The sequence below is a fragment of the Panthera onca genome, chromosome F2, assembly GCF_046562875.1.
Source record: "Panthera onca isolate mPanOnc1 chromosome F2, mPanOnc1 haplotype 2, whole genome shotgun sequence".
NCBI classification, from domain to species: domain Eukaryota; kingdom Metazoa; phylum Chordata; class Mammalia; order Carnivora; family Felidae; genus Panthera; species Panthera onca.
Window position 1 is genome coordinate 74,804,465 of NC_138356.1, and position 14,487 is coordinate 74,818,951.

At 57.9% G+C, this 14,487-nt stretch overlaps 1 protein-coding gene across 2 annotated transcripts in view; it reads right to left on the reverse strand.

Moving 5' to 3' along the window:
- NDRG1 (N-myc downstream regulated 1) overlaps nt 1–14,266 on the reverse strand; it is a 55,167-nt gene extending 40,901 nt beyond the window's left edge. The window contains exons 1-2 of one of the 2 annotated variants that reach the window (XM_078441494.2): nt 14,125–14,266; nt 877–957 (exon numbers count right to left, since the gene is read on the reverse strand). In XM_078441494.2, the coding sequence (XP_078297620.1) occupies nt 877–939 (63 nt within the window). In that variant the 5' untranslated portion in view covers nt 940–957; nt 14,125–14,266. Of the gene's footprint in view, nt 1–876; nt 958–12,576; nt 12,762–14,124 lie in introns of those variants that run through there. The other variant, XM_078441495.2, reaches the window with a different exon arrangement.
- Between the last annotated feature and the right edge of the window lie 221 nt (nt 14,267–14,487).

Here is a 14,487-nt window from a genome sequence, read left to right on the forward strand (position 1 = left end):
TCCAAGGTAGCCCGTTAAGTGACTAACGCAAATGCGCTACACGCTGTTTCACGTGACTTTTTAAAAGGGAGAAGTAAGAACATATCGATGTGTATTTGCATTCCCTACCATCGGTTGGGTGGTTTTTTTAAGACTCTGTCATAGACTCAAGTGGAAAAGGAAATGAATTTGGAGCAGGGACAGTACACAGTACGGATCAGCAGATTACGGCCCTCTCCCTATTTGTGTAAATAAAGTTTTATTCGAACACAACAAGCCCATTTGTTCACATATCGTCTATGGCTGCTTTCATAGTGTTACTGTAAAGCTGAGTGGCTGCAGGGCGCCTGGGTGGCTCCGTCGGTTAAGCGTCCGGCTTCGGCCCAGGTCGTGATCTCGCGGTCCGTGAGTTCGAGTCCTGCGTCGGGCCCTGTGCCGACAGCTCGGAGCCTGGAGCCCGCTTCCGAGCCTGTGTCTCCCTCTCTCTTTGTCCCTCCCCCCTTGCACTCTGTCTCCCTCTCTCTCAAAAATGAACATACGTTAAAAAAAAATCATTTTTAAAAATAGAAGAAAATAAAAAGATGTACCATCACAGGCAGCTACACAGCTCCGTAAGGACAAGGATGTGAATGTAGTTTAAAGTACAGCGTCAACTGTGCAAACGTAAAGGCTTTTCCAGTCCACGCTGGACGGCAAGGGCCTCCGTCTCCAACAGGGAGGCCTCCTCGACGCGAAAGGGTTGACCAAAAGGACAAGGTAGATCTGGGCTTTTGCGTTCTTGGACACGTGTAAGTGCATACGCACGTGGGCCCCTGCGCACACGCGTGTGTGTTTGTATTCTGAGTATACGAATGGGTGTGCGTGTCAGGGGAGGTAGCCAGGAGCGCCTCCACTCACCTCCCCTTTCTCCACCAAAGGCTTCACCTCGGCGAGGTCCACATCCTGCAGCTCCCGAGACATGTTCCTGCTGTCACCTGCCTGCAAAGGAACAAAGGGCGTGGGGTCAGCACTTCCTGCTGAGATGTTTCCCGGAAGGAAGCAAATCCGAGGCCGGGGAATGAACCCCGTTCTGCAGCCCTTACCTCCTGCACGCCCATCACAGTCCCAAGGCCCCAAACCCAATGGCCCATGCCCCTCTCGCCTCCTGGGCCACAGATTCGGATTTCCTGGAGCAGGAAACCAAGGCCCACGGACGCAACTACCTTTCTGACAAAATGGACGGACTGCCATTCAAAGCCGGGTCTTCACGTGCAGTCCCCCCGCCCAACCCCCACACCCAGGGCATTCCTCACGGCCTTTTTTTCTTCTTCTTATGGTAATTGACATTCATTTCAGGTAGACAACAGAGCAACTGGGTACATTAGCAAAGGATCACGACAGGCCTGGTCACCCTACACAGTTATTACAACATCATCGACCGTGTGGCCTATGCCGTTTCAGAAGGTGTGAGCAGTCAGCTCTTTGACGTCGGTCTAAGCGATATCTGGGGGGTGCCGCTTCAGGCCAGGGCAACAAAAGCAAAAATAAACAACCAGGTGCCGCATTTTAGGGGGCACCCCTCACCGATCCCGAAGTCAGGCAGCCCCAGGTTGACGGCCGAAAAGAGAGAAAGTCCCAGGAGGCTCCCCGTTTGCAAGCTCGGCCTGAGCTTCATCCCCCTCCATCCTCAGAATAGCCCCAAAGAGGGGGTGGCCAGACAGACATCACCACGCCCACCTGTGTGCGGGGCTCTCTGCTTCGTGCTGGCGAGGACAGGGCCAGGCCGGGGAATACCTCCAGCTCAAGGGGTCTGATGGGACTGAACATTCAGGGGCATTCTGGGGCGGGGGGAGCACTTTCAAGGTAGCAGGCGGTGGGCAAGAGGGGGTGGGACTGTAGGGTGGGGAGGCAGAAGGTGAGGGGATGGAAGGTGAGAGTGGGGATTGGAGAACAGGTGTGGGGTGGGGGGGAGGGGGAGGGAGAGGGGATGAGAGTAAGGATGAGGAGCAGGGGTGGGGGGAAAGGAGAGCAGAATAGGACAGGGGTGGGAGAGCAGGTGTGGGGGGAGAGGGAGGGGTGAGAGCAGGGATGGGGAGCAGGGGTGGTGGGAGCAGGGTGAGAGGCAGGGGTGAGGGGGATGAAGGGTGACGACAGGGATGCAGGAAGCAGGATGGGTGAGCAGGGGTGGGGTGAGGGGGCAGGGGGAGGGGATGAGAGCAGGGATGGGGAGCAGGGGTGGGAGGAAAAGGATGGAGGGAAGGGTGGGGGCAGGGGTGGGGGAATAGGGGTGGGGTGAGGGGGAAGGGGAGGGGGAGAACAGGGATGGGGAGCAGCGGTGGTAGGGGCAGGGGGAAGGGCAGGGGTGAGGGGGTTGAAGGGTGAGAACAGGGATGGGAGAAGCAGGATGGGGAGCAGGGGGGGTGAGGGGGCAGGGGGAGGGGGTGAGAGCAGGGATGGGGAGCAGGGGTGGGGGCAACAGGATGGAAGGAAGGGTGGGGGCAGGGGGGCAGGAAGGGTGGGCCGGGGAAGGTCCCTGCCTGGCTCTAACATGGGCAGGTGACCTCCGCAGAGCTAGGCAGGGGCAGGGGCAGAGTCCTGCGTGGTGGAAAGCCACCACAATGGACTCCCTGGGGAGCCAACTTTGGGTGGTGACACGTACCGAGCCTACTTCTGGGAACTTAACCTGGAAGCGGGCAGTATAAGCATTTACTCTTGGAGCTCCGTAATCAGACTAGAAGAACGAGGTGCCCCCAACACCAGGGCGAGGCACAAAGAAGCCAGAATGTGTTCAGGTGCTGCGGGCAGAGGCGGGGGGAGGTGGGAGAAGGTATAAGTGACGGAGGGCAGTCGGAGGGCCCCCAGGTCACAGCCCAGACCTCCAGAATCGGGAAAGCTGGTGGAAACCAGCCTGACCGAAGCCCTCACGTTGCCACTTTCCAGGGTGGGGCCCTGGCCCCCCAGGTGCCCCACACCCCAGAGGTGTAAGGGCCAGAGAGAGAGCGCACGCCTATTAAATCCTCTGGACCCCCGGCTCCTAGAACCCACGGAGAGTCTCATTGTGAAGCACCTCTCAGAGGTCAGCTGTCAACAGCACCGGGGCCACCCTGCACCCACCCCCCGTGCCAACACATGGCATTCCGTGGGCGGATCCCCTGGGATGCTCTGGTCTGGGGCCCCAGCACGATTTTCCCCAGTAGATAACCAGCCCCACAAGAATGCTTTTATGCAGCCTTTGGAGTCTATGCTCCAGAACATTCTGAAAACAAAGTCGGTTTTATATTTGTGAGCATTCCTGGACAGCTGCCAGCTCGGAGGCAGGAGGCATGAAAAGCAGAGGTCTGTCGGCCTTGCTAATTCAGCGCGTTCATGGTCCCGAGACCCTGGCCCGTGGGACACCTCGCCTACACAGCCTAAGGAGCCTTCCAGAAGCCCAGGGCTCTGGCAACGCCGGCCTGTCACGCTGAGAGTGTGAGGGGCTCCTTCAGGCAGAGCAGCCCCCCACCTGTGGGCTCCCAGGACAGGGAGCCTAACCGATCTCGTTCCCAAAGTTGGACCACAACTCCCCCGCGGAATACACGAACAGGTTTTATGCAGCTTAACGGTAATGTCTGCATTTAAATTCACTCTTAAATCATCGCTGAACCGCAAGGGTGAAGTGACTTTAAACAAGCCTCCATTTATACGGCCTCGAGCATATGCCATAGTTCCGTCCAGCCTGGTCGGTTCTTGGCTTCCAGATGCTGCGATCACATCGGCATCTCAGCCTCCACCGGCTCCCTCATTCTCTCCCAGAACAGAAGAGAGTTTGATCCCAGCCTGCACGGGTTCCGAACCGTGCTCCTGGTGAAACCTCTTTTACCCCACACCTCCTCCTCCTTCCCGCAACTCAGCTTCCCAGCCCATGTGAGGCAGCAGGTCGAAAACCGGCCCGTCTCTTAAATATCGAGTGTTTGATAATTACTGCTCTTGAGAGCCCTTGGGGGCCGTGGGGAGGCTCAGGTGGGGCCACTAAGAACTATCGCGGTGTTTCGTGAGAAAAATGGGCAGTTCTGTCCCCCGGGGGGCATTTAGCAACGTCCAGAGACATTTTCGATGGTCACGACGGGGAGATGGTACTGGAATCTTATGGGGACGGGCCAGGTCCTCTACCGATCATTCTCCAGTGCACAGGACGGCCCCTGCAGCCCGATTATCCGGCCCCGCCTGTCAATAGCACTGAGGCTGAGACACCCTGGTCTAGACCAAGGAACATCCATAAGTGCCCTGGGACTCTGAAATCTGCAGGGAGACTGGATAAAGCAGAGGAAGCTTCTAACACCACTCGTGCCAGGCTCAGCCTACCAGGGGCAGAGAGACAGCTGACTGCTTTCAGCCCAATTCTGCTGACTTGGGCCAGTCCAGGGCCAGCCTTCACCCAATTCTCCTTTGCCTGAGCCCAAAAAACTTTTCCCACTTTTCTTCCAGAACCCGTTTGTCTAGAAGAAATTGTATAAGGAAGCTCAATATGGAAAAAGAGATCTAGCAAAGAGCAACAACAACAGAAAAGCTGACGTGCGCTTTGGATAAAGCCAGGGAAAGGGCCTGACGCCCCCCAGCCGCCCCCCTGTCCTCCCCCAGCCCACCGCGGGCCTCCACCGCCCCATGCCCCCCATGCCCACCCTCAAACACCATCTGAGCTCCAGGAAGCACAGTTTGAAACAGTGACGCATTCAGAGGTTGCTTCCTGTAGGTTCTTGTGTGCCCAGCACTGAGCAAAGTGTGACCGTACCTGTAACAGTTCCCCTGACGAGGCCCTATTGTGTGACAAGTTGGGGACACGGTCGTGAACAAACAGACCCAGCCCTGCCCCACCGAGCTCGCGGTCCTGCTCCCCGCCTAGGCCCAGGCACGGCTGCCCTGTCCCTCCACGAGGCTACGCTCTCCTAGAGTCACAGGGTCCCCCCCAACGGCCACCACTGTCGCCACCTTCGCTTTACCAAGGGGGAGGCCAAAGCCCCAGGGGTCGAGGGACTGTCCTAAAACGGCACAAAGCCAGTGGCAGGCGGGGTGGCGGGGAGGCAGAAGCCTCTGATGCCCACAATTACCTCTCTACCACCTTCTTCCTAAAACCGTTTCTTCTCAGGGTTCAAACCCACAGCATCCAGACCACACGGCTCATTCAGGAGAGCAGTTCCAGCACATGCTGCTTTGCAGGTGATCGAGATGTTCTTCGCCAGGAGGGAGGGACGGGTGGGGGTCGGGAGGAGGTGGCCTGGTTTGGAGTGCTCTGGCCGGTGCCCCCCCACCCGCCTCCCCCTGCCAGGAGCCACCGGGAGCCCACACTCAGGGGTCACTCCCCTCGGGCTCCCCGAGGTCCCGCTTGGTTTTGCAGGGTCCTCCCCGGGCTTGAGGCCGAGGGCTGGACGCCAGGCCCTGCCGGTCTCCATCACCGCCTGGAAAGCCCCTAAACAGAGCGTCAGATTGGAAAGGGCCAAGGCGGTCCTTTGGCAGACGGGGGGACAGGGCACGGACACCCGGGACACAGTGGGTGGGAGCCCAGCAGTCCGGCCTCCAGTCCTCCAGCCCCACCTTGCATGACGATGGATGTGTGGTACCGCCATCCCTGTCTCCAAGAAGCACAGACAGCCAACCCTCAGGACAGGGAATTAGGCCAGGACACGTCTCCTTCTGCTAAACACCTCCCCCACTCAGGGCCAACAACGGGGCTCCAGGCCACAGCACCCGCTGCCAGCCCCGTTCACTGAACCGCTTCCTCCTTTCCCACCCGCTCTCCCCAGAAGGGAGGAGGAAACCCCCCCAGAGACAAGTGAAAGGTCACCAGGAGCTGGGGGCAGAATCATCATGTACTAGCTCTGCAGTCCCCACCAAGTTCTCTGGCCTCGTAGCCTCAGTTTGCTCGTCTGTGAAATGGGTACAATTCCGGCTCCCAGAAAGTAGCAGGGTGGCTTAAGTTAAATAACGGCACGTAGAATCTGGCACATAGCATAGCGGCCCCCCTTCCCCAATGGGGGGTATGTTCCAAGATCTCCCCTCCCCCGCCCAGGGGACGCCTGGCACCACGATAGTACCGAACCCTCTACACCCCTTTTGCTCCTACAGACACACATCTATGATACGGTGCAATGTACAAACTGGGCACGGTAAGAAATTAACAATAGTAATAAAATAGAGCAACTGTAACAATATACTGGGACAAAAGCTATGTGAGCACTAACTCTTTCTCAAAATATCTTACTGAGCTGCGTCTGCCCTTGCTCTTATGATGACAGAAGGTGGTAAAAGGCCTCCAGGAAGAGATGGAGCGGGGGCGGGGGGGGGGGGGGTGACACAGGTGCGGTGACATAGCGTTAGGCTACTGCTGGCCTTCCAACCGTTTGTCAGAGGGAAGATCATCTGCTTCTGGACCTCGGCTGACCGCGCGTAACTGACACCACGGACAAGGGGGTAGCTGCTTAATTCATCAGTGCATTTACTTTTCCCGGTCGCCACGGAGACCCGCGGACATCTGGGAGGTCCCAGCCTGTGTGTTCTTCGCCCGTCAGGCCCCGAGCAGGCCCAGCAGGGAGGGGGGCCCCACGGAAGTGCAGCAAGTGCCACGTGGGTTTCCAGCGATCAGACCCAATGCACCACCACAGACGTCTCCCCTCCGTCAGCAACGTCCGTCAATGAGTAACGACAGCCCAAGGAAAGCTGGGCGAATACCTTTCCGGTTCGATAGACCCAGAAGACAGTCAGCAATTAGTTGGACCTCGTGGGCTCCGAGGGAAGCCAAGACTGGCATTGGCCCAGAGGAGGGAAGAACATGACCCCGGGGGGCCTGGGAGGGCAGTGGACAGAGGCCATGTCAGGCAATGTGAGGCCTCGAGAGAATTGTTAACCAGTCACGGGGGCAGTGAAGGGACACACAGAGCCCGTGACTCTCGAAAGCCTTGACGGGGCAGCGGGAGCACTGGCTTAGGAGTCAGGGCACAGAAACCCGCCTCTCTATGGCCTTGTGACTTTGGCCAAGTCATCCATCCATTCCTTTCTGGGGCCCTCGGCTTCCCCACCTGCAAAATACACAGGACGCACTCTACACACATCATGTGGTCCGAGAGGGGAACCCAGGTGGGAACCTGTGCTACACAGAGACAAAACGGTCCTGTCTGGATCCGCCCGGGGAACCTGGAAGTCCCTGTCCTCCTAGCCTCAGACCTCTCCCTGTCTGAAAGACCTGGCCCCCCCCCCCCTCCAGCTCCGATTCTCCTCCAGCTCTGATTCTCTGCCCAGAGGGAGCCATCTGCACACACAGTATTGAGCAGGTTCTCCTGGGCCCCCAGAACTCCCGCAAGATGGGGCAGAGGGGGTGTCCGGCATTGAAACATCCATGATGTGTTCCGGGACCTCCAGGATGCACCCAGCCCAGCCAGGGCGGCCACAGGGAGGCCACAGAGAAACCCCACACGGACACACCAAGAATGACATCTATGGCGTTTACTGGAGGCCAAAGTCCATACTTCCTCTGAACTTCACGGGACCCATAGCACCATCATGCTCACCATTTGACAGATGGGGAAACTGAGGCACGGGGAGGTTCAGAAATGTGCCCCAAGTCACCAAGCAACAAGCCAGCATAGGTTAAAGGGGAAAGTTGACCTTGAAGTCAACTTGGCCTAAATACGCAGGAATACTGTGCACCCACCCTTTGTCCAGGCAGGACGTCCTAAGGATGAACCGGGAGGCTTTTCTTATGTGGATCGGCCGAGGGAGTCACGAGCTTCTCCTCCACCTGCACAGTCCCACAGCGAGCCCCAATGAGTGGCCCGGGCTCTGGACGAGTCCGTGCCCTAGACCTTCCTACTCTCCCTCACGACCCCCAGAAAGCCTTCCGTTTTAGCTCTCCCCCAGGAGCCTTGCTGATTCGGCCATTCCGATACTTTGAAACAGTGTTCGCTCCACTGTTCTATTTGTTGCTCATGGAGGTCCCTGGCAGAAGGTGGATATTGTCACCCCAGCTTACAGAGGGGTAGCCTGAGGCTCCAAAGCAAAGGCCTGCGTGACTTCCTAAAGGCCGGCACCCACTCTTTCCACGTGGGTGCAAGTGTGGGGGGCAGGGGCGGGCAGACAGCAGGCTCCCGGAGGCCTGTTGTGAAGCAGAGAAAGAGGCCGACCAGGGGGGAGTGTTCGCAAGCTTGCATCGATTCGGAATGTCAGCAACTGGCCCAGATTTTGTCCCCTCCATAACACGCCTGGTTTCAAAGCCACATGAAAGTGGTGTTCTTTCCGGCACACTGGGCTCTTCATAGGACAGAATTTAAAAGGGGGGGCGGGGGGGTGGAAATCAATGTGTGCTGCTGCTGTTAGGCACAGCATCTTCCCCGAATACTGCAATTCCCGAAGGTTCCAGAGAACAGACTCATGCCTGCATTAACCTCAAGGAAAGCAGCCTTGGGGTATGCCTGGGAAACCGCTGCCTTACTGGGCATACGGTTCTTTCTTGCCAGAGAGGTTTTGATATCAACCTACAAGGCAGTTCACAGGTCCTCTTGAGATTTTCTGGACCTTTTGAAACCCAAGGCCCTGGGGAGGGTGAAGAAGTTGGTGGCCTTAACTCTCCATGCTCTTCTTATATAATCAACCTAGTAAGCAACACGGATGGACTTCCTGAACCCTCAAGAGAGCTCTCCAGTTTAGGGGAACAGAAGTCGAGAACAGGGTTCTCAAAGTCAATAAAAGGGCTCAAATGCCATGCGGAGGAGAGAGCCAGACTAGGAATTCCTGGAGGGCCCCTTCCTGCTCCGCATGGAGCCCGAAACTCAGCAGGCATTCAAGGAATCATTTGATACCAAAACAAAAACAAAAACAAAAACAAAAACAAAACCAAAACCAAAACCAAAACCAAAACAAAAAAAACAAAAAAGGAATCTCCCCAAACAAGGCAAACCTCTGCTGCACTCACTCCGCAGGTACCGGGGCCAGAGCTGAAGTGGGACCCCCTCTCTGGGTTCAACCAGAGCACAGAACTAGCCAGAGGGTCCAGGACATAGAGTAGGAAGAGGGAGGGGTTCGCAATCCAGCTGTACCCACCCCCTCTCTGCAACACCCCCGGGGATCATCCTGAAGGTTCTCAGTAGAATTTTGGCAGCCCGATAAATTTGCTTGGTAGAGAGAAGACCGTCTGCGGGGACAAGCAGAACAATGGCAAGTCCAAAGGAGGACACTGGTAGGATTCAAGGATTCTTCTGCAAATCTGAGGGACAAGCTGCACCGGATGGTCCGTGAGATAATTTGTCGAACGCACACCAACGGAACCAATGCCAGCACAGGGCAAGGATGTAGATTCCTCCTACAAAACCCTTTGTTCCAGAGATGGCATGATGGCCACACAGACAGGCTCCTTCCCCAAAATGGTCTCGCTGCTTCTACACTCTGGATGGCCTTCCAATCTTTCCTACACCAAGACGGCCCAAGTTATTTCCTTAAGAAATGGAGGGCTTCTTCTGATCAACATTAAGTGCCTACTAAGTCTGCAAGAAAAAGGTAAGCAGACTCAGCCCAGAATGACCCAAGGAGGGCACCACCCCAGCATGCCAGCCTGCCTGGAGGGGAAAGCCAGGGAGGGCGTTCTAGAGAAAAGGAGGCAAGTTCCATGCTTAGAAAGAGAGAGGAGAGGAAGCCAGGGTTCCCAGCTGGGAGTCCGCAGAATTGAGTACCTCTTAAGATGGCTGCTCAAACACACATGGGGTGGTGCCCAGAGAGCTGCTCAGAATCTTCTCAAAGCCAAGGGAGTAAAGCTAGGATTAGATGGGGAGCAGGATGGAGTCCGGGCCCCCATCCATCTCTTCAAGCAGAGCTGAACACAGGTGTAAACATCCCCACGTATACTGAGGTTGCCACAGACTTAAGAGAGAAAAACTATAAAACAAAAGATGAACTCCTGAGCAGGCCATTCAAGGCCCCCCAGACGGCTAATGAGCCTCATCTCCTATGGCTCAGTTGGAAGAACACCCTGTTAGACTGGAAAAGCTAGAGGCAGAGCCCCGGCAGGTAGGGGGCAGGCAGGTCTTTAGTAAATGTAAGATGGCAAGGCAAAGATTGGCTCACAGAAAGGTCCCTTCATGGACCTGAATTTGTAATCTGTTCCTTTCTGTAATGCCAAATCAGACCCCCCCAGATTTCCCTCATCTCTCACAACACCCACCCTGGAGAACTGGGCTTCCACACGCACCCAAAGTGCCCCAGTCCCTCCGCGCACCCACCTCCAATAAGCCCGGGGTTGGTGTGGGAGGAGGCCAAGAGAGTATCGGGAAACTCACCTCCAGCTCTGCAGCAGACGCTGCCTTCCATCCATCTCTGGTCTCCAAATGGAAACAGAAAGAACAAGTAGACAGGCAGGCCTGGGCCCGGACTGAGATCAGGGAGGTAGGAAGGGCAGCATGAAACAAATCCAGGAAGCCTGCCCAACCCTCAGTTTTCTGACCTGAGAAATGGCAAGAATGTCTCCCATCTTTCAACTGAATGAGGTGAGAACACTGAAGCCACAAGGCACCTTAGCCAGGCAAGGGCTGTTTACGGAGCCCCCCGGTCTGGTAACACAGGAGCAGGGGACACGTGGCCTCTCCTTTCCTTTCCCTCTCGCCCATCGCTCTGGAGCAGACGTCCTCAACCCTGGCTGCCTTCATTACGCCCTCCCTCCAATCCAGCGCAGGGAACTTTGAAACGGTGCAGATTCCTGGCCCCTCCCAAACTCGCAGGGCCTGGAAATCTGCATTTCAGACAAGGTTCTCACCACATTTTTATGCAGTCTGCAGAAGCTTAGTTTTTGTTTTTGTTTTTGTTTTTTTTGGAAGAGCTTCAAGAAGCAAAACATGAGTTCAGCACGTGCAGGCACGTTCACTGGCATGGGTAAGCTTGGGACAAAAGTCCCGGACACGGATTGCCAAGGAAATGCCTTGAGAAATGTAATTTGTGGATATCATCGACAGCAAACACCTACATGGTGTTCCCACGTGCCCGGCACTCCTCTCAGTTGTGTATGTGGATTAACTCAATTAACATTTACAGGTCTCCACTAGACGTTTTCTGTCATTCCCACATTACCGGAGAGGGAAACTGAGGCAGGGAGCTCCTGTCTGCATCTCTGGACCTTTTCATTCCAGCTTTTCCCGGTCACCCCAACATGCTGTCGTGAAAAAGAACAGACGCTTGGGAGTCTGGCTCTCTGGTCCAAAGCCTGCCTCTCCCACTTTCAGCCAGGTGGCCGCAAACAAGTCCTTAAACTCTCTGAGCCTCATTTCTCTGATCTACTCAGTGGAACCAATACAGCTCAGCAGAACTCTCCCAGGGACGAAAGGGAAAGCAGGGATGCAGCGGAGGGCTAGGAGGGAAAGGGAGAGAGAGAGAGAGAGAGAGAGAGAGAGGGCGAGCCCTGCCCCTCTACCCCCTCCCAGCCTGAGTCAGGCCTCCTCCCCACCAGAGTCTTAGATGCTGAGTCATCATCCTGGCTTCCTTTCCCCGAGGCACAGCCACTTTGAGTCACGCCTTGGATGGGATTCTCCAGAGTTAGGTCCCAAGAAAGAAGTGCAGCTTTGGCCACCAGGAAAACACAATGTCATCTTTCTTCCCCATCCCACGCCAAGGCAAGCTCAGGCCAGGAAGTTCGTGAGCCTGGTGAGGCGGGGAGGAGCCCCAGCTCTGTTCAGATCTAAGGTCCAACCTGGAGGGGGCAGCCAGAATCCAGCGGGAGCCCTTGCTCACTAGTCTGATTCTGCTAAGCTCTCCAGAACAATCTGATTTACACTAAATAAATAAAGGATGACCACGTTCCGCCCGGAAAGTTTCCTCGCCAGAAAACTCAGTGAGGATCCTATTGATTTCCTCCCCCCTCACGGCAGAGGGGCAAACATCAAGACCAAGAACCCCTTTCACCACCTTCAGTCCCAACCAGAGGGGTCTGGAAGGTGAAGTTCCAGCTCTGGCTAAGCCTTGACAAGCCATACCCTATCTCTGGGCCTCAGTTTCCATCTGTAAAACGGGCAGAAGTTGGATGAGGAACTTGTGTGGGTTTTTCATTCCATTCCAAATTAGCAGACCGACAGTTAGTAATCCTGAATTTGCATGTCGCGCCTGGAGATCTCCCTCTGGGGGAGAGAAGACCCCCAAACAGTGCTCCAAGGTCTCTCTGCAAAGCCAAATCGAACACGGCCACCCCAAAGGTCAATTGCCTGCTTGGGACCCCACCCAGGATACTAGAGGGGAATGGGCAGAGGGAAGGAGCCACTCAATTCATTCAGTGCATGGATTTGAACCCCTCTCAGTGCCCAGGTATCAGGTTGCAGGGCGAGGGAGGCAAAGCCTTCCTTCTCAGCCTCTTGTGGGGGACAAAGTCCCACAAACTAAGAAGTCACAGGTGAGAGCATTTTATAGGTTTGACTCCTTACACCAGGCAGGGTCCCTCTGGCAGTTCCCCCTCCACTTCGGGATCACCTCCACCTCTTCGTCACCCCCCAACCCCCCCCCCCCCCCCCCCCCCCCCCCCGTGCCAGGTGCCACATCAGCACTTCCCGCCCTTTCCCTGCACTTGTCCCCGCAATGGGTGAACCCCTTGCAAACAGGTGCTGGGATGTGCTCTCTCTGTACCTTGCTTACTTCAGTTCACGTTAGCGAAAGCTGGTACCGACGCCGAAATTCGGTACAGGAGGCACGGCTGGCGGGTTTGCGGGGACACTGCATTTTCACAGCGGGAACACAGGTCTGTATTTAGCTATCTTGCTCATTTGAGAACAGTAAGTGTGGCCGATGGACGCGAGGAAGAGAATAAAGCTGTCCAGTGTGGCCACGGGCTGAACTTCTCTTGGAGTCTTCAAATCTTTCCCCAGGAACTTAAAGGAAGCGGACAAATCCAAGTGGCCAGGACATCTGTGAGGAAGGGCTGAGCCTGGGCCCTCCCCCACCCACTGGCTGCCAGGCACCTCCCTCTTCCCAGCCACAGGACGGGTGCTGCCGCTGACCCACAGGGACATCTGACAGCAGAGGCGACAGACGGGAAAATTCCGGGGGGGGGGGGGGGGGGGGGCGACGGGGGCGGGTAAGGAAAGGATCCACTAAATCCGGGCTTCAGTCACTAAAGCGACGGAGGTGGCGGCTCGTTTGTCGCCCCCCCACCCCACCCCACCCACCCCCGGCCCACCTCGCTCGTCACACCCTGCCCTCCCGGTCCCAGGCTGGATCAGGGACCGCGGATCTCCTGGGAACGTCGGAGCAACTCCAGCTGCTCTTCCCCGAGGAGGGCCGGAGAGGCGGGTCCCGGAGGCCGGGAGACCAGGCGAGCGGGGGAGGTGGGCGGAGGCGAAAATGACGCCACCCGCGGCCCCGGCCAGCGCTGGGCCGCCACTTGCCCACACGACCCCTCTGGAGCAGGCCACCTCTCCCGCGCAGCCACAGCGCCAACCCCGGGCCACCTCGGGGTGCGCACCCGGCCCAGCGGCGCTGGCGGACCCGGGCTCCCGCGCGTACGGCACGCGTCGAGATACACTCGGACCCTCCCCCTCCCATCACACGCGCACACACCCCACCCTGGCTTCGAGGCGGAATCGGCCCCCGCCCCTCGGATGCAAATCGGTTCGGGGCGCAGTCTGGAAACCTGACACACCCACGGCCCCTTTTCCAGCCTCAGCTCGAGCGGTCCCTACCAGCCTCCTTTCTACACACGCGCGCTCAAGCCCTCCTTCCCCAGACACCCCACTCCGAGGACACACCCCGCCCCAACACACACACACACGCGCGCGCGCGCGCACACACACACACACACGCACGCACTCTCCCAGGCCCTCCTCCGGCTCCCCCTTCCCAGCGCGCCCTCAGGCCTGCGACGCCAGCCGTGACTCCGGGGTGCCTTTGGGAAGCGCGATCAAGGTGTTCCCCGGCCGGCTCTCCAGCCGTCCCCGACCCTCAGGATCCCACTTTCCCGGCTGGGGAAAGGTGGGCGGGGATCTCTTTTCCTCCTCTTCGCTAACCGACCCCTCCACTCAGCGGCGGCCGCGCCCAAAGCCCTTCCTTGCGCCCCGCGCCGCAGGGTCGCCACGCACTTGCCGCTCGGGGGCCACAAAGGGCGGTCCAGGGGCTGCGGCGGCACCCGTGGGCGATCGACGCCTCCCTGCCCCCGCAGGAAGAGGGTGTCGGGCTTACCCAAGGTACAGGGAGGAAGGCAAGAGAGGCCGGAGCTCGGCTGGAGGCGCGGCGGCCAGCGGGCGCGGAGGAGAGCGGTGAGGCTGTGCGTGCGCTCCGGGGTCCGAGCGGCGAGCCGGGCTAGGTTTGTTTATGCCCGAGCGGAGAGCGACTTTATACGCGCCGCGGCCCCGCCCCCGCGCTCGCCCCGCCCCGCCCCTCCCGAGCCCGCACACCGCGGGGACACACCCCTCGCCGCTCCCTCCTCCCCGGCGCTCCTCCCGCTCCCGCCAGTGAGCCGGCCCGGCTGGGCTGGGGCAGAGCGCGGCGGGCGCCCGCCAGAACCGCTGCCTGTTGCGCAAGCCTTTGTAGGGGCGCGGCGGG